The 19,988-nt window shown below is 37.9% G+C and overlaps 1 protein-coding gene across 2 annotated transcripts in view; it reads left to right on the forward strand.

Moving 5' to 3' along the window:
• Positions 1–19,988, forward strand: part of ALG9 (ALG9, alpha-1,2-mannosyltransferase) — a 92,590-nt gene that overhangs the window by 8,246 nt on the left and 64,356 nt on the right. The window contains exons 4-8 of one of the 2 annotated variants that reach the window (XM_006761531.2): positions 2,355–2,425; positions 6,615–6,703; positions 8,575–8,710; positions 12,443–12,530; positions 12,827–12,932. In XM_006761531.2, coding sequence (XP_006761594.1) covers positions 6,652–6,703; positions 8,575–8,710; positions 12,443–12,530; positions 12,827–12,932 — 382 coding nt within the window. In that variant the 5' untranslated portion in view covers positions 2,355–2,425; positions 6,615–6,651. Of the gene's footprint in view, positions 1–2,354; positions 2,426–6,614; positions 6,704–8,574; positions 8,711–12,442; positions 12,531–12,826; positions 12,933–19,988 lie in introns of those variants that run through there. The other variant, XM_015562477.1, reaches the window with a different exon arrangement.

Below are 19,988 nucleotides of genomic sequence, written 5' to 3' on the forward strand. Positions count from 1 at the left end.
TGTTAATGATATTGATTCTACCAATCCATGAACACGGTATATTCTTCCACTTGTTTATAGCTTCTTCTATCTCTTTTTCAATGTTACAATGGTTCTTTAATACTTAGGTAATGCTAACATCTCTCTCTCTTTTTCTTTTGGTATTTATTGATTGTTTGTTTCTTTCCATTGAGTTTGAAATCTTACTAGTTGACAAGTAATTTTCAGTTAAAACTTGGATATTTTGGGTATTCCATTATAAGACTGGATCCCCACGTGCATCCGCTGCACTGCTCTGCTCCTCTGGGTCGTAATGAAGCCTTTGTTTTAGCTGGCTTCCTTTGATATACTCCACTTGTTACTGCAGGTGAGGATAGAAGTCTAGGTTCCCCAGTAGGCCTCCACTGATAACACCCTAGTGGGCAGGGTAGGTGTACTGCATAATGACACTGTGGTTCAACAATGGATGCAACGTGTTCCTCATGTGTTTGTGGTGATGCTGGTGTAAACAGACCTACTATGCTCCCAGTCATATAAAAGTACTGCATGTTCAGTTATGTAAAGTATATACTACTTTATAATGATATAAACAACTGTGTTACAGGTTTATGTATTTACTATACTAAACTTTTTATCAGTAATTTAGAGTGGATTCTTTGTACTTTTTAAAAAATATATTTTTATTGATTTCAGAGAGGAAGGGAGAGGGAGAGAGAGATAGAAACATAAATGATGAGAGGGAATCATTGATCAGCTTATATTTGTTCACATCCTTTTGCAGGGGTCGAGCCTGCAATCCGGGCATGTGCCCTAGACCAGATTGAACCTGGGACCCTTCAGTCTGCAGGCCAACAGTCTATCCGTTTGGCTCTTTATACTTATTTAAAACCGGCTAGGGCTCTTTATACTTATTTTAAAAAGTTTAAAACAAAAAAAAAAGTAAAGCATTTTGCCATCTTATGTTGGCAGCAGCCTCATACACCCAGTGTTCACTGGGTCTCTTGAGCACATCATTTTCTCTTGTGCTTGATTTAATCTCGTGTTGTTTTGTACAGTACTATGGTAAGTGCTACTAGGCTACCATCTAGGTTTGTGTAAGTACAGTCTGTGACGTTCGTACAAGGACGAAATCGCCTAACATTGAATTTTTTAGACTGTGTACACATCAATAAATAACAATGACTGTACTGCTAGGTTGGGGGAGGGGAACTGGCTTTCCAGGGGATCACCACTGACGCTGGGGTGGAAGAGAGAGCTCATTGCCACAGGCAAGGATAAAAGTCCTGGCTTCCTACTGGATCTTTGGTCGCATCGGTGAGACTGGACCTACATTTTTTTATGGGGTGCTTGGCTGGAATAGAATGGTTCTTGTCTAAAAGTTTTTTGTCTTGCTAGACTATCCCTTTCTTGTCTTTTTGGCTAGATAGAACAGGTACTCATTGGTGTTATTTTGTCTCTGCCCATTGGCATTTCTAGTTGCCAACTTCTTTAGCTCCAAGTTTGGAATATGAAAGACAAAAAACGAAAACCCAGTAAACTTACCACCATGTTGTTACTTAGGTCCTCACCCAAGGATATTTTTCCATTGATTTTTAGAGAGAGTGGAACGGAGAGGGAGAGACACAAAGAGAGAAACATCGATGTGAGAGAGACACATGCCCTTGACCAGAATTGAACCTGGGACCCTTCAAGTCTGTGGGCCGAGGCTCTATCCACTGAGCCAAACGTGCTTGGGCTATTTATGACTACATTTTAAGGACCATGGATACTCATCAACTAGAAAGCTTTGATATGCTTGCTAAACATAGTGAAGTTTGTCAAAGGCCACAGTATAAAAACTTAAAAATGAAATGAAATCTGGGATACAGAAATGGAGTTAGTTTTGTTCACATCTATATCTATACAATTGTCTTTAAGAAATGTTTGTTGAATGAATAAGCTTTATATAAGAATTTTTCTACTTTTTTTTGTAACCAGAAGTTTTAATATCTGTATACTTGTCCATGAAATAGATACAGCCTAATTTATTTAACCATTTCCCTAAATTTATTTAACCATTTCCCTGTAATTGGACATTTTGTAGTTTTTAAAAAAGTTTTTCTGAATTAATAGTGCTGCAATTAATATTTTCATGAATAGAACCACCATCTCATATTTACTTACATAGTTACTTCTGTGAGCTGGAATCATAGAATTAGATACACTGAATTTAGGGGATATGAAAATTTTCATGGTTTTTGGTACATATTGCTTTTATAAGGATTATATAAATTTATAGTGTTATTAATAACAAAGGAGAGTGGTGTCATTGTTGAGTTTTGCTGACTTGTATCTGTGATCTGTTTTTGTTTTGTTTTGTCCTGGGTTTCTTTCAGATTCTTGTCTTTTACTTTTTACGATGTCTTCTGGCTTTTGTGAGCTGTATCTGTGAACTTTACTTTTACAAGTGAGTATAAAAGCTTTGCTTCTAAAACTGCTATGAGGAAACCCAATATAGATTATTTTTCTGATAGTATTAGCAGTGTTTAAAAATAGAAAACACTTTCCTTCTGCCTCCTAATATTATATCTAAAATGTGATCTTGTTTGAAACAAACTGTTGGAAGGGGAATACTTCTAATGATCACTTCCCCCCCCCCCCCCGAGTTAGATAAATACTGTAACTTCATATTATTAATTTTAATTCTGTTAATACATATCTAACTAGTCTTCTCTTTGGGAGGATTTAGTAGGGCTTTATTTTAGGTCCCAAGATATAGATAGGATCATGATTGACCTTTTCCCCTTGAGCTTAACTGACAGGAACTTATTCCCGTGTGGGACTCACTGCTCTTATTTGCATCCAGTAAATGAATTTCACCAAGTACCTATTGTTTGATTGAATATTAGTGGAAATACTAAGTATTTTAGTAATAAAAATAGCTCATTTTTTTTACATGAAGCCTAACAAACATCTTATTTGTTAATGCTGTAAAAGGTATTTGGACTTAATGATCATTATTAAAAATCTTCCCACTGCAGAACAGCTAAAAATGTCAGATAAAAAAATAGTTGGCCTTGACTCTGGGTGGAATAGAGGAGAAAAAGGAAAGCCATTTCTGCCTTTGAGGATTATAACCATAAGTTGGTCGTCATATGGGCTCAGGATTGAATTCAAATCACCCACATGGTCCCCCAACCCCCAAGTTGAGAATTTGTTTAAAATTGTTCTGGGATGGTAGTGCTTTCAGGCTTCTTGCAAAAGTGAATGTAAAATTTCGTTAGAGGAGTGAATTCTTAACCCAAGTGTCAAAGAATTACCACAGGTAAAGTTTCAGTGAACAAGAAATTATAGTAAAAATAAATCATAGAGCACAAAAGGGAACAAGGCACTATGCCTGAGAGCCAACAGACATAATGACAGATAGCTGACCTGCACGACTTCATTTATTAGGAATTACTGCAAGGAGAATGTAAAACAAGCATATTTAATATTTTTAAAGAAATGTAAGAGGGAATTGAAAACATAAATCAGAAATGAGACTAATCAACAGAATGAAAAGGAACTTACAAAATGGGAGAAAATAATTGTAAGCCATATTTCCAAAATATATGTGTAAGGAACTCCAGCAACTCAATAGCAAAAAAAACTAATAATTTGATAAAATGGACTAAGTACTTGAATAGACATTTCTCCAAAGAAGACACACTAATGACCAATAGATATGTGAAAAGGCAATCAATGTCACTAATCATCAGGGAGATACAAGTCAAAACCACAATGAGATCACTTCATATTTGTTACAATGGCTGTTAAAAACAAACAAACAAACAAAGACAACAGATGTTGGCGAGGAAGTAGAGAAATTAGGACCTGCACACCGTTCATGGGAATGCAAAATGGTAGTGCAACTATGGAAAACAGTATGAGGTTCCTCAAAAAATTAAAATTCGACTACCAGCAATCCCACTTTTAAAAAAATATCTTTTTATTGATTTTTAGAGAGGAAGGGAAAGGGAGAGAGAGATAGAAACATTGATCAGCTGCCTCCTGCATGCCCCCTACTGGGTATCAAGCCCACAACCCCAGGCATGTGCCCTGACTGGGCATGGAACTGGTGAAGTCTTGGTGCATGGTTTGACGTTCAGCTACTGAGCCACAGCAGCTGGGTAGCAATCCCATTTCTGAGTATTTACCTAAAAGAATTGAAATCAGAATCTGGAAGAGATATGCACATTCCCATGTTCATTGCCACATTGTTCACAATAGCCAAGATTGAAAACATCCATTGACAGATGAATGGGGGGCGGCGGCAAATGCGTTATATACATACATACAATGGCATATTATTCAGTCTTAAAAGAATGAAATCTTGCAACATGTGACAATATGGAAGAACCTTGAGGACATTATGCTAAGTGAAATAACCAGTCACAGAAGGACAAACACTGCATGATTCCACTTATATGAGTTTCTAAAATAGTCACATTCATGGAAGCAAAAGAATTGACTTGTGGTTGCCAGGCATTGGAGAGAGGGGGAAACAGGAAGCTGCTCATCAATGGATATACAATCTCAGTTATACAATATGAATTCATTCTAGAGAATTTGCTATACACCATTATGCTTATAGATAACAATATTTTACACTTAAAAATCAGTTAAGAGGATAGATCTCATATGAAGTGTTCTTACCACAATAAAATAAAGAAGTTAAAAGAACTGAGACTACAACAATAACCAGGCAGATTTGAAAAAGAACTGAACAGAACTTCTAGAAATGAAAATATAAGAATTGGTATTTAAAATTCAATAGATAGGTCCAGGGGTGGGGAATATCCGGCCTGCAGGCTGTATAAGGCTCACGAAATCATTTGGTCTGGCTCTGCCAAGGCATGGGGGTGGGTTAATTAAATGTTTGACCAAATATAGCAGGCTAATTTTTAAGTTGATAATGTTGTATGGCCCACAGATGATGTTATAAATATCCACATGGCCCGTGGCAGAGAAAGGTTCCCCACCTCTGGTTTAAACAGATGATTAGACATTACTAACATGTAAACTAGAAGATTGATCTGAAGAAAACACTAAGAATGCAGTACAGAGTGACAACAAATGGAAATATATAAGAGTTAAGAATGTTCATTGCCACATTATTCAACAAGAGCTAAGATTGGAAACCACCTATATGTCCACTGACATTGTGTATGATAGAGTTGAAAGATGTGATATCTAATCACATTCTAGGAGATAATGGGGAGGATGGGGAGAGGCAGTTTTCAGGGAAGTAATGGCTAAGAATTTTCCAGAATTGATGAAAAAAAAAAGATGCTAATCCACAGATTCAGAAAGCCCAACATATCCTGATATGCATAACTAAAAAGGAAGAGTGAAACTGTAGAACTTCAAGAACAGAGGAGATTTTGGTGTGGCTTAGTGGTTGAGCACTGATTGATCTATGAACCAGGAGGTCATGATTCAATTCCTGGTCAAGGCACATGACTGGGTTGCAGGCTCGATTCTCAGTAGGGGGCTTGCAGGAGGCAGCCGATCAGTGATTCTCTCTCATCATTGATGTTTCTGTTTCTCTCTCCCTTTCCCTTCCTCTCTGAAATCAATAAAGATAAAAAAAAAAACAAAAAACAGAGGAGATCTTAAAAGTTGACAGAGAACTTAATAGATTACCTATAATGGAATGTTAGGCTCACTGACGCCTTCTCAAAAGCCAAAGGCAAAAAATAAATAAATAAATATCTTCAAAGTGCTGAGAGAAAATTACTGTCATTCTAAAATTGAATACTCAGTCACACCATCTTTTAAGAGCTAAATAAAGACTTTTCATACAAAATATAATAGAAAGAAAAAGAAATGCAACAGAAACAGAATTTACCATTAACAGAGCTTCACTAAAGGAATTTCTAAAGGATATACTTAGGAAGAAGCTAAATTATTTCAGAAAGAAGCTCTGAGATGCAATAAGGAACCTGAGCAATAAAAATAGTTAACACATGGTATGTCTGAGCAAATTTTGACTGAATGAAGCAATAACAATTTCTAATAATGTTTCATTTATAGGCTTTTTAAAGACCTACAAGAAAGAAGCAAAGGGAGTGCATAATTAATTGCTTAAGTTTGAGAAACCCTGACTTAGATAAGGACTTATTAACACTGTGGCGTATCTCCTAGTCTTTTTCTGACAACTACCATTCATTGAGTGACTGCCAGGCACTCTTCTAAGCACTTGGCCATGCATTGTCCTCCCAGAAACCGTACAAAGTCTCACTAACCTCTTTTTACAAAGGAGGAATCAGACAGAGTGAGTATGTACCTAGGCAAGGGTGTCACTGCTAGTAAGTGGCAGACTCCAGATTTGAACCTGTGCCTATGTGAGTCTGAGGCCTATTGTTTTTCTACAACATCATGCTGTTTTCCTATTGTTAGTAGACATGCCCTTCGCACAGAAAGTATATCTTTCCTTGTAGGGAGAGAGCTTCTCTCTTTATGCATGTGAACATTGCCAACAAACCCGTCAAGTCCGCTCGGTATTTGACCTTACATCTTCCATGTTCTCTGTGATGCGGGCATGTTTTTGTCTTTTGATTTGAAATTTCCATCCCCACGATGTGCTCTGCTGAGAGTTTTTGCCTTTCTCCTAGGGCCGTGTGTAAGAAGTTTGGGTTGCACGTGAGTCGAATGATGCTAGCCTTCTTGGTTCTCAGCACTGGCATGTTCTGCTCATCTTCAGGTAAGTAAAGGAGCAGGTGAGGGCGTAACAGGTTCCCTGATACTTCAGTTGTATTTAAAGAAGGAACTTGTCCAGATACAGTTTCTATTTGTATAACATGTCAATAGTGTGCAGATCACTCTTACCTGCACACCCTGGATTGGCTTTACCACATTAAGTAAGGTAAGTATTTTCTCATTTTTGTTGGAACTTAGAAAGATGACATGGCTTACTCAAAGTCAAACAATTCATAAGTGGTAGAGCTGTTGTTTTCATGAGGTTGCTTTCTGTTACATATTATATTTTTTTTGTCACTGTAAGGCTGAAAAACACAGGCACCCCCTCTTTCTTTGTTGTTAGGGGAAGGAAAATCATTTTATTATTCTGCTCAAGAAAGCTCTTGTGCCTAAAAACCTGTTCTTGGTGGTTCTCCTTTCTGCCCAATATTTGCAATGTGTTCTGTAAAGGTTTACATCTTCTGTTGAGATTTTTTTTTCCATACTAAGTTTGTAGAAATAGAGAATAAGAACCTTAATCTAGAGAGGTGGCTTTCAAACTATGCTGCCAGTGAACATTCGTGTTCTATGAGCTGAACCAAGGTAACCTGCTGCCAAAAGGCAGCCTGTTCCCAGTCTCTGGAAAAATTGTTACTATATATAATTATTTCAATTTTAATTTCTGCTTGTTTGTACCAGAATCTAGTATACACACTAAATGTGCACACAAATTGTATCCAGCTCAAAGTATATGTTTTTTCTTCATTGACTATCAAAATCTATGTTGTTCTGCAGACACCTCAGGGCTCCACAACCAAATAACTTTGAGAGCCAGTGGCCTAAATGAGACTGTGCTCTCCCTCTGAGCTGGCAGAGACCTCAGATTCCTCTGCTCCCCTTGCCTGAACACTGGCAGCTGGAGTCTGGAGCTGTGGATGGCATCGATTCTATTTAGCATTTATCTGTGAAGGTTGTACCCGATGTTTTCCTAGTTACTTTGCTACTCCTGAAATTGATGCTGCTCTGAGGGAGGTACTGGGAGTGTCTTTAGTTTTGTAACCTCAGTTGAGAATGTTAAGGCACAGATTAGTTCATAGCATCCTTTGAGACAAAGCCTCATCTCTTTGCCAAGGTTCTTAGATCATATTGCCTCCTCATTGTGGTTCTTGTTGGAGTCAGTACTGACTTTTCTTCCCCAGTGCTAGGTGAAGTAGACTTCATACAGCAGGGAGATGCAGATCTGCATTTTTGTGTAGAATTGGTGGAAACACTTTGATCAAACGTCACTATTGTAGAGAACCTGAGTATAGTCATTCCCCTGCTGTATACAACAGCGAAGTAATACCAGATGGAAATAATTAGAGGGACACCTAAGGCCACACATCTATGTCAGTGGATGCAGGATACAAAGCAGTGTTACCATCCAACTTTTGGCCTTTGAGAAGGTTTCCCAGAATTCCTATGGGGAACAGGTTGTTACTTGGACAGCCTCAGAAGACTGTCAGAAGATAAACTTCTCCAGAAATAGATTGTCAGCAGTGGCTCTAAGTTTCCTGAAGCATATTCAATGCCTGGAAATATAGCCTGGGGTTATGCCTGGGGAACCTGGAGTTCTATGTTTTAGATTTGGGTATAGGCCAGGAGAGGAATGGCATGGTTGGTATTGTATAACTGGCTGGGTGATGTGTTGATACCTAAAAAACAGGAGTGAGAAAACAAGAAAATCATTGCATTTCTTTTTTTAAAAGGTGCCCACTTCTAATATAGCATTGCTCAAAATATGTTCCTGGTTATTGACATTTTGCAATATAGTAGGTCAATTTTTAATAATTGATACTTAATAAATCTCAAACTCTTGTCCCTGCCCCCCTTTTTTTCATGTCTTTACTCTTACAGCATTTCTTCCTAGTAGTTTCTGTATGTATACTACATTGATAGCCATGACTGGCTGGTATATGGACAAAACTTCCATTGCTGTGCTTGGAGTAGCAGCTGGGGCTATCATTGGCTGGCCATTCAGTGTGGCTCTTGGGTAAGAAACTAACACAACTCATCTCCCTTGTATCACTGGGCATATAGTAAATCTTAATGTTAGGTTATCTCCATAAACTCTGGATAGGATCTAAAGTTAGAGGATTTATTTGGGTCTGCAAAGACTGGGAAATGAAAGGATATTTCTCTTGGTGCTCATTGTTTTGGTTAATAAGAATAGTAACTGTTAAGCATCTGCTGCGTGTTAGACACTGCTAACCCACTTATAAACTTTATTCCTAAACCTTATAACAACTCTGCAGGAGAAATCAATTATGAGTGCTTTGTAAATGAGAGAGTAGAGTCCAAGAGGTTGAGTAATTTGCCTTTAAGACTGTTTGCTTTTGGGTCCAGGCACTTCTGACTTTGTAGCAGATGCTTTTTCCACAGTGTACCACCCTAGGCTGTGTTTTTTCAGTTGCCAAGGCTTGAAATCTGAGTTCCTTTCAGTCCTCCCTTCTTGCCCCCAGAATAGTTTTTCTTAGTTTCATAGTGCCTGTCATTCCTTTTGTACTTTTTGTTCCCACCACTCTATTCTATTTGTGCTGCCTTAATTTATTGCCTGGATCACTAGTAATTTAGAAAAAACTTCAGTTTGATGTTTAGGTCATTAGAGTAGTAGTAGTATATCTTTATTATTTTAAAAGTATTGGATTGTTTGACATAAAAAGTATTCTTAATTTTCTTCTCCCCTTACACAATCTTCAAAGATAGTCACTGCTAATAGTTTTGTGTGTATCTTTCCAGAAATTATCCTTGCATGTATAAATGCATACACACACTTATATACTAAAATTCTTAAAATAAATAGAATTATTCTATACTCATGTAAATTTTTTATTGTACATAGATTTATATTATTCTTTGTATCTATTGCATAACATTCCATTATATGGCTGCTCATAATTTATTTAGCCATTGTCTTATTGGTAGATATTTGGTTTTCATTTTTTTGTTATTATACACATGCTTCAGTGAACATTTTTGTACATATGTCTATATACTTGTGGAAATTTATCTATGGCATACATTTTTAGAAAGGGAATTCTAAGTCAGAGAATAGGCATTTTAAATTTTCTTAATTGACTTTTAAAGGCTGGTATCTCCACCTTCAATCTTTTCTTTTATTCTGCATATTATCCTCAAATTACTTTATTCTTTAAGGTTTTGTTTGTGGTTCTCTTCTATACTTTCTGCTATCTAGTTAATCATCTCTTCAGTTTCACTCATATATTCCTAGTTGCCTATTAGATCTCTCCATTTATATTTACAACATTGAACTCATTACCTCCTCTCCATATCTGTTTCTTTACCTCTGTTTCGATCTCAGCAAATGGTACTGTCTGTGCTGAGCCAGGAACCTGAAACTTATCTGTGACTCTCTTCTCTTTCCCATGTCCTATTAATTTATTACACCTCCTGAATATCTTTGGAATCTGACTACTTTTCTTCACCTCTCACTGGTCCTGGATTACCTTACAGCCTCCTGAATGATCTTCCTGCCTCTAGTATTGATCCTTGTAAATCTACTCTCCACATTCAAATGTCCCTTTTAGAGTTATCTTCCTAAAATGCAAATATGATTGTATCACTCCCAATTTTGTTCCAAACTATATAATAGCTTCCCCAATTCTCTGTGTCCCAGAGGTTGGCAACTTATATCCAATGGAGCAAATCCAGCTAGCTTGTTTTTGTACAGCCCAAGAACTAAAATTTTCACAATTTTAAAGGGTTGTTAAAAAACAACACACACACACAGAAGAATATGCAACAGAGACTGTACGAGGCCTTGTAAAGCCTAGAATATATGCTGTCTGGTCCTTTAAATAAAAGTTTGCCAACCCCTGTTTCACGGTGTGCAAACTCTAACATGACACATAAAGCCCTTGTATTTCCCCCCTTTTACCTTTCCAGCCTTCTTTTTTTAAGTTCCTCCATTTCTTTTACTCTCTACTCCATCAACATTGAACTTTTGGAGTTCCCCAAATACCTCTGGGTCATCCGTTTTGATTGGTCTGCCTTTAGCTGAGATAAGTGATTTCAGGATCACAGTCAGTTAGCAGTCTACCATCATTTATTGAATCCTTTGTGCTAGGCATGGCTGATACTGTGAAAAATAAAACAGTTATGGCTCTTGTTTTTTTGGAGCTTGCATTTTAGTAGGAAAGGCAGACATTGAACAGGTAGTTAAAAATATGATGACTTACGTGTTACATGCCGTTGAGTTGGCTCTGACTCCCGGCGAGTGAGTGGTCTCCACAATGTCCTGATCTCAACAGCCCTGCTCAGCTCCTGTAGACTCATGCTTATGGCTTCTATGATGTTAACACATCTTCTATTTGGTCTTCCGCTTTTCTTGTTGTCTTCTGTTTTCCCCAGCATTGTCTTTTCCAAAAAAACCCTGTCTTATCAAAGGAGGAATATAGCACATGGAAATGTAACCATTGGGGAGGGAAAAAAATGAAAACACAAATGTTCATGCAAAATGTAGGTAATAGAATGTGGAAATTCAAATTATAAAAGATGATGTTCTGTAACAACGCATGCTAAATAAGTCACAGAGATGTCTGGAGGAGGGGGGAATAGAGCCTATAGTTGACATTTGGGTGGATTCTGTGTGAATAGATTGGTGTAAGGAGGGAATTCTTTGTGTTGGAGCATGGGTAAAGGCTCAGACTAGCGTCCTAGATTCGGAAGTCATGGATATGAAGGTGATTGATCATGCAGCAAGAGTGGAAGCACTTACTGAGAAAACGAGTACAGAAAGAAAAACAGAAACTTGTTTTTGGGAACTATGACCTAATAGGGCACTACCATGGGATAGGGGACAAAAGAAGCCTAGGAAGGAGCATTAGAGAAGAGTCTAAAAAGGAACAGGAGCTAGGGCGTCTAAAGAGGAAGGAACAGATGCTTTGTGAAAAGTGCAGCAGATAGACAAAGGGGATGAGACTTGTGCAGAGATAGTGGCTGTGCCCGAGAGGTCGGTCTTTACAGCTTGATGCTAGACCAGCGGTTCTCAACCTTTGGGTTGCGACCCCTTTGGGGGTCGAACGTCCCTTTCGTAGGGGTCGCCTAAATACATCCTGCATATCAGATATTTGCATTACGATTCATAGCAGTAGCAACATTACAGTTATGAAGTAGCAACGAAAATAATTTTATGGTTGGGGGTCACCACAACATGAGGAGCTGTATTAAAGGTTCGCAGCATTAGGAAGGGTATACTGTGCTAGACCTTCAGGAAGAAATAGTGAAGGCAACATACATATTCCTTGCTTCAAGAACTTATGTGAAAGGAAGAAGAACAAATGGTATTGGAAAAGGGTATATCAGAATTGAAGTTGTTTGTAATATGATATTGCTAAAATCTTAATATATCACGAAAGGGAGAAATCAGTATTTATTTGGCGGGATGGGTATAGAACAGTAGGCTACGTTTACCTTATAATTAATATATTTTAAATGTCCATTAGACATAAATATGTATAAAACAGAGCTCATTCCAGAAGCTCAGTCTTTATATTTCTTGTGCATCGTGGGTGCATCGCACTCTGATGGGTCCTGAAGAGAACAGTGTATTTTTGAGAAGAAATCCTCTCCTGTACCGCCTTTCTTCCTCAGTACAACTGCTAGAGACATGTTATTCTCAGCTCTGCACGCGGTGTGTGAATCTGACCCGTCTATATTCTCTCTAAGTATATAACTCCCCACTTTCTGTTTCTCTGTTAAATAGTTTACCTATTGCCTTTGACTTGCTGGTCATGAAGCACAGGTGGAAGAGTTTCCTCCATTGGTCGCTGGTGGCTTTAATACTCTTTCTGGTGAGTTTTCTCTTTTCCTTGTTTTGTTCTAAAATTTTAATGACAGCAACTTCTTTTTAAAATTTTTAATTTAATTTATTGGGTAACATCTGTTCATAACATTATATAAGTTTCAGGTATACAATTTTGTAATACATCATCTGTATGTTCCACTGTGTGGAAGCAACCTCTGATGTGGGAAAGAGAGCATTAGGAGTTGATTCTGGCTTTGATTTTGAAATTTGTCCTATGAGCATTGTGAGAATGTTTCCAGGGCAAAACTCCGCAATTGCTATGTATTTTCTGCTCTGTTTCAGGTGCCTGTGGTGGTCATCGACAGCTACTATTATGGGAAGTTGGTGATTGCACCACTCAACATTGTTTTGTATAATGTCTTTACTCCACATGGACCTGATCTTTATGGTAAGGCCTTATGAGATTGGGCAAGAATGAGGAGATAGCTTAATTTGCCTGTGCTTTGAAATTTTAATTCAACTGCCTCATTTGATCAAATATGCCATTTCTTTGCTGATAATATTATTTTCTGATTTTAAAAATAAATGTTGATCGGCTGGTGGGCTCAGCGGTTTGGCATTGACCTATGAACCAGGAGATCACAGTTCGATTCCAGTCAGGGCACATGCCAGGATTGTGGTTCAATGCCCAGTAGGGGGCGTGCAGGAGGCAGTTGATTGATGATTCCCTCCCAGTGTGGGGCATGCAGGAGGCAGCTGATCAAAGATTCTCATCATTGATGTTTTTCCCTCTCCCTTCCTCTCTCTGAAATCAATAAAAACATATTTAAAAATAAAATAAAAATAAATGTCATTTGAATATAGCTCAGTGATATGTTGCCACTAAATGTTTTTCCTTGATTAATAAGATAGTTACATTTAGCTTTCTGTTGGTCCTACTGTCTGTTATTCTCACTTGCAAAGTAGTGAGGACTCCGCTGAGTATGCCATGGCTTTTGATACTACTATTTTTTTTATTAAAAGTTACTTTTTTCTCTTCTCATTAGAAAATTAATATGATAACAAAAATAAAAACATTCATAATCCCCTAATCTCCAGATAGCAATTGTTAACACCTTGGAGTTGTACATGTACACATTTGGTACTATTAATTATTTAATTCACATTACTTCAGTATCAGGCATTAGGGGGAAAAGTGTGAAAAATTTATAGCTAAAGCATAGCAACTGTGTGTGTGTGTGTGTGTGTGTGTGTGTGTGTGTGTGTCGAGGAGGGGAGTGTCAGCATGAGAAGGTAGGTAATGTTGACATAAGAAAGGTCCAAACCTGTAGAGAAATTTTTGTAAGAATTTGAGCCAAACTGACAACACATGCTTGAAGCAAGATCTCAGATGATCCAAAGAATAAGTTTCTTTTATGCATTTGAATGTAAGGCAGGCAGGAAGGAAGATTACTTGAGAATAGGAAAAAGCAAGGCAGGAATCTGATTACAGGTTGAGATTATGTGCTTTCATGAAAGTGACTACGCTTTTTTTAGGGGTCTGAAAAGAGTTATTTCAAAGGTATGTTAACCTAGATGTGCAGAAACTAAAGACAGGTCTTGCTTAAGGCAAAGATAACCCTTTTACTAAATAATATATGCCTAGGACGTGACTACTCACCATGACCTGCCCATTTAGGCATTTATGATCAGATCACTCAGGGAGCTTCCTTTCCATAGAACTCATCTTTTTTATCCTCTATTGTTTGGCCAGTTTAGGGTTCAGAGAAAAAAGGAATGCCTTTAGTCCAGGGATGCATTCCCCAGTTTACTGTCATCTCCACCCCTCCCCATGCCTTTCTTTCAGTCAGTCATTTCTTCTTTTTCCCCCTAGCCAGCCATTTGTCCCCTAAGGGCTTTTGAGTTAGTGAGCGCTATAGGGGGATGAGCTAGAGAGATCTTTCTGATCAGATCATGCAAGTCAGTCAGCAATTTATGGGACATTTTTTAATTAAAATAAGTGTAGTTGCTTTGCCTTAATCTTTTGAAGTTCTTAGAGCATTCTGTATATGATTGTCTTGGGCTCTGCTATGAACAAAGCAGGTTAATATACTATCAATTTAAGTCATGCCCACCATTTTTTATGCCACCCTGCCAATAGAACCAGCAGATTGAGTGAGGAGATTTAAAGTAAGCATGTGAATGAATTTAATAAGGCCTCCTGGGATTTGGGGGAATATTGTTATTTTAGATGGCAAGTAATAGGTTAAAATAAGCTGTTTTGTTTGTGAATGGAATTCACAAACTGCATGGTTAAAGAATAATCGCTAAGTGAAGGGATTACAAAAGACCCTTATGGCTCCAAGATCCCCAGGATGTGACAAACAGCCCCAATTTTAAACTTTGCCTGTAGTTGTCTCCCCTTAGCTAGAGAGAGTTTGCATATTTTTAGTTGCCGCTTGCTTCAGTTCACTTGTAAAATTTTCTTTCTTCTACAAGACAAGGGAGACTTCTCTCAGTCCCAGATGGCACATTAGAAATTGGTTTACACGGAACCTACTAGAATCATGATATCTGCTACGTATGCATGAATAAACTATTAATTTGAGTTTACTTTATAAAAATTGGATTCTCGCCCTAGCTGGTTTGGCTCAGTGGATAGAGCGTTGGTCTGCGGACTGAAGGGTCCTGGGTTCAATTCCAGTCAAGGCCATATGCCCAGTTGCAGGCTCGATCCCCAGTAGGGGGTGTACAGGAGGCACCAATCAATGATTCTCTCTCATCATTGATGTTTCTGTCTCTCCCTCTCCCTTCCTGTCTAAATTCAGTAAAAATATATTTTAAAAAAATTGGATTCTCCACCCAGCTCCTGCCCCACCCCAGGCCTTCACTGAACTATTGTCTCTATCCATGGGTTATGTATATAAATTCCTTAGTAAATTTCTACCCGCCCTCCACCTTGTCCTTCCCTCTGAGATTTGTCAGTCTGTTCCATGTCTCTCGACCTATTTTGTTCATCAGTTTATTTTTGTTCATTAAGGTCCACATATAAGTGAGATCACTTGATATTTGTCTTTCCCTGCCTGGCTTATTTCCCTTAGCATAATTATCTCCGGGTCCATACATGCTGTCCCAAACAATAAGAGAGCCTTCTTTTTTCATAGCTACATAGTTTTCCATTGTGTAAATATACCACAGCTTTTTTATCCACTCATCTACTGATGGATACTTGGGCTGTTTCCAGATGTTAGCTATATAGTAAATAATGCTGCTATGAGCATATGTTAGTAAATAATGCTGCTATGAGCATAAGGGTGCGTAGATTCTTTCTGATTGGTGTTTTGGGACTCTTAGAATGTATTTCCAGAACTGGGATCACTGGGTCAAACGGAAGTTCCATTTTTAATTTTTTGAGGAATCTCCATACTGTTTCCACAGTGACTGCAACAGTCTGCATTCCCACTAGCATTGTACTAGGGTTCCCTTTACCCTACATTTTTGTCAGCATTTGTTGTTTGTTGATTTATTGATGGTAGCCATTCTGGCAGGTGTGAGGTGATGCCTCATTGTAGTTTGAATTGGCATTTCTCTGATGATTAGTGACTTGAGTATTTTTTCATATGTCTATTGGCCATCTGTATGTCCTCTTTGGAGAAGTGTCTGTTCAGGCCCTTTGCCAATTTTTAAATTGGATTGTGTGTCTTCGTTTTGTTGAGTTGTATGATTTCTTTATATGTTTTGGAAATTAACCCCTTATCAGATGTATCATTGAAGAACATGCTCTCCCATACAGTGGGTTCTCTTTTCATTTTGTGGATGGTTTCTTTTGCTGTGAAGAAGCCTTTTATTTTTATGTAGTCCCATTTGTTTATTTTTTTCTTTGTTTCTCTTGCCCTAGGAGATATATCAGTGAAAATTCTGCTATGTGAGAGGTCTGAGATTTTGCTGCCTATGTTTTTTTCTAGGATTTTTATGGTTTTGCAATTTACACTTAAGTCTTTTATCCACGCCATTGAGTTTATTCTTGTGTATGGTGTAAGCTGGTGATCTGGTTGCATGTTTTTGCATCTGTCCATTTTTCCAGCTCCCTTTATTGAAGAGACTGTCTACGGCTACGCCATTGTGTGCTCTTGCCTCCTTTGTCAAATATTAATTGACCATAATCGCGTGGGTCGATTTCTGAGGTCTTTGTTCGATTTCTGAGGTCTTTGATCTATATGCCTGCTCTTGTGCCAGTACTAGGCTGTTTTGTTTATAGTGGCTTTGTAGTATAGTTTGATATGTAGCATTGTGATCTTTCCAATGTTGTTCTTTCTCAAGATTTCTGTGGCAATTCAGGGTCTTTTTTGGTTCCATAGGAATTTTTGGAATATTTGTTCTAGATCTGTGAAATATGCTCCTGGTATTTCAATAGGGATTGTGTTGAATCTATAGATTACTCCGGGTAATATGGACATTAGAATGTCAACTGACTTCTCAATAGAAACACTTCAGGCCAGAGGGAGTGGCATGAAGTACTCGAAGTAATGAAAAGCAAGGGCTTAAATCCAAGACTACTGTACTCAAGGAGGCTATCATTTAAAATTGAAAGTGAAAAAAAAAGCTTTCCAGACCAAAAAAAAAAAAAGGTTAAAGGAGTACGTTACAATTAAACCAGCAATGCAAGAAGTGTTAAAGGGGCTGCTTTAAGAAGAAGGAGAAAAGGAGGGAGAGACGACCTATGCATAAAGAAAATAGAAATGGCAATAAATACCTATCAATAATAACCGTAAATGTAAATGGATTAAATGCTGCAGTCAAAAGACATAGGGTGATTGAATGGATAAGAAACATGACCCATATAGATGCTGTCTACAAGAGATCCACCTCAGAACAAAAGATACACACAGATTGAGAGTGAAGGAATAGAAAAATGTATTCCATGCAAATAGAAAGGAAAGAAAGCTGGGGTAGCAATACTCATATCAGATAAAATAGATGTCAAAACAAAGGCCATAACAAGAGACAAAGAAAATTAAAAACTTCCTGGAAACAAATGAAAATGAGCACACAAGCACCCAAAACCTATGGGACACAGCAAAAGCAGTCCTGAGAGGGAAGTTCATAGCACTACAGGCCTACCTCAAGAAACAAGAAAAAGGACTAATAAAATATCTAATCCTACAACTAAATGAATTAGAGAGAGAGAACAGCAAGAAAAGCCCAGTGGAAGTAGAGGGAAGGAAATAATAAAGATTAGAGCAGAAATAAATGACACAGAGACTAAAAAAATAGTACAAAAGATCAATAAATCCAAGTGCTGGTTCTTTCAAAAGATAAACAAAATTAATGAACCCCTAAGACACATCAAGAAACAAAGAGAGAAGGACACATTTGTAATACCCTAACTAATAATAATAAAAGAAAAAAAAAAGAAACAAAGAGAGAGGACCCAAATAAATAAAATCAGATATGAAAGAGGCAAGATAACAATGCACCACAGAAATACAAAGGATTATAAGCAAATACAGTGAACAATTTTATGCCAACGAACTGGACAACCTGGGTGAAATGGACAAATTCCTAGAAACAATCTTCCAAAACTCAATCAGGAACAATCAGAAAACCTGAGTAAGCTGATTACAACTGATGAAATGGAAGCAGTAATTAAACACACACACACACACACACACACACACACACACACAAATTTCTAGCAAACAAAAGTCCTGGACTGGATGGATTTACAGGAGAATTTTAACAGGGGAATTTACCAAACATTCAGAAGAATTAAAACCTATCCACCTCAAACTATTGCAGAAAACTCAAGAGGAAGGAACACTTCAAAGCTCTTTTTATGAAGCCAGTATAATCCTAATTCCAAAACCAGATAAAGACACTACAGAGAAAAAAAACTACAGGCCAATATCCCTGATGAACACAGATGCTAAAATCCTCAAAAAAATATTAGCAAATCGGATCCAGCAATATATTAAAAAGATCATATACCGCCCTAACTCGTTTGGCTCAGTGGATGGAGCATCGGCCTACAGACTCAAGGGTCCCGAGTTCGATTCTGGTCAAGGGCATGTGCCTTGGTTGCCAGCACATCCCCAGTGGGGGGTGTGCAGGAGGCAGCTGATTGATGCTTCTCTCTCATGGATGTTTCTGACTCTATCCCTCTCCCTTCCTCTCTGTAAAAAATCAATAAAATATATATTTTTTAAAAAAAGATCATATGCCATGACCAAGTGGGATTTATCCCAGGGATGCAAGTCTGGTACAATATTTGCAAACCAAACGTGAATATCACAAACAAATTGAAAGTTAAAAACCACATGATCATACCAATAGATGCAGAAAAAGGATTCAACAAATCCCAGCATCCTTTTTTGATAAAAACTCAGTAAAGTGGGAATAGAGGGATCATACCCCAACATAATAAAGGCCATATATGACAGACCTACAGCCCACATAATACTCAATGGGCAAAAACTAAAAGTGTTTCTCTTAAGAACAGGAATAAGACAAGTGTGTCCGCTTTCACCACTCTTATTCACCATAGTACTGGAAGTCCTAGCCATAGCAGTCAGACAAGAAGAAGAAATAAAAGGCATCCAAATTGGAAAGGAGATAGTAAAATTGTCATTATTCGCAGATGACATGATATTGTCCATAGGAAACCCTAAAGACTCCATCAGGAAATGATTAGACTTAATAAAAGAATTCAGCAATGTAGCTGGATACAAAATCAACATCCAGAAATTAATGGCATTTTTATACACCAATAATGAACTCTCAGAAGGAGAAACTAAAAAAGCAGTCCCATTTACCATTGCAACAAAGAAAATATGATACCTAGGAATAAACTTAACCAAGGAGGTAAAAAACCTACACTTGGAAAACTATAGGACATTGAAGAAAGAAATAGAGGAAGATACAAACAAATGGAAGCATATACCATGTTCATGAATTGGAAGAATTAACATCATTAAAATGTCTATACTGCCCAAAGCAATCTATAGATTCAACACAATCCCCATTAAAATACCAAAGGCATACTTCATAGAGCTAGAACAAACGCTTGCAGGGTGAGCAGGAGCCCTACAGAGCTTCAGAGTCAGAGTGCCAGGAGCACGGGCAGGCTCCGCCCCCAGGGAGTGCTGCGCCAGACCCTTGTCCAAGAAAAAGAATGGATGAGGCAAAGAGTACTTGGCACTTAGGAAAGGTAGAGTAGTGTAGACATAAAATTGCAAAGTCATAGGCAAAACATCTTCATGGGGTCAATGATCAAGAGGTGAAATTTCGATGAGGGAAAAAGGGGACATATGTAATACTTTCAACAGTTCAGATGTTTTAAAAAAGAGGGTAATGCTGCAAAAAGGAAGTGGTCTTGGCGCTGAATTTGCCTCTTATCCTTGTAACATTTCGAGTTCTCAGATGTTGAGGTTGGTAAGCATTTTTCTGTGGTGAGTGAAGAGTGGTACTCTCCGAGCGGTACACAGGCCTAGGGGAGGCGGGGGAGGACAGGTACAAGAAACGCTCT

Source organism: Myotis davidii, unplaced genomic scaffold (genome assembly GCF_000327345.1).
Source record: "Myotis davidii unplaced genomic scaffold, ASM32734v1 scaffold97, whole genome shotgun sequence".
Taxonomy (NCBI): domain Eukaryota; kingdom Metazoa; phylum Chordata; class Mammalia; order Chiroptera; family Vespertilionidae; genus Myotis; species Myotis davidii.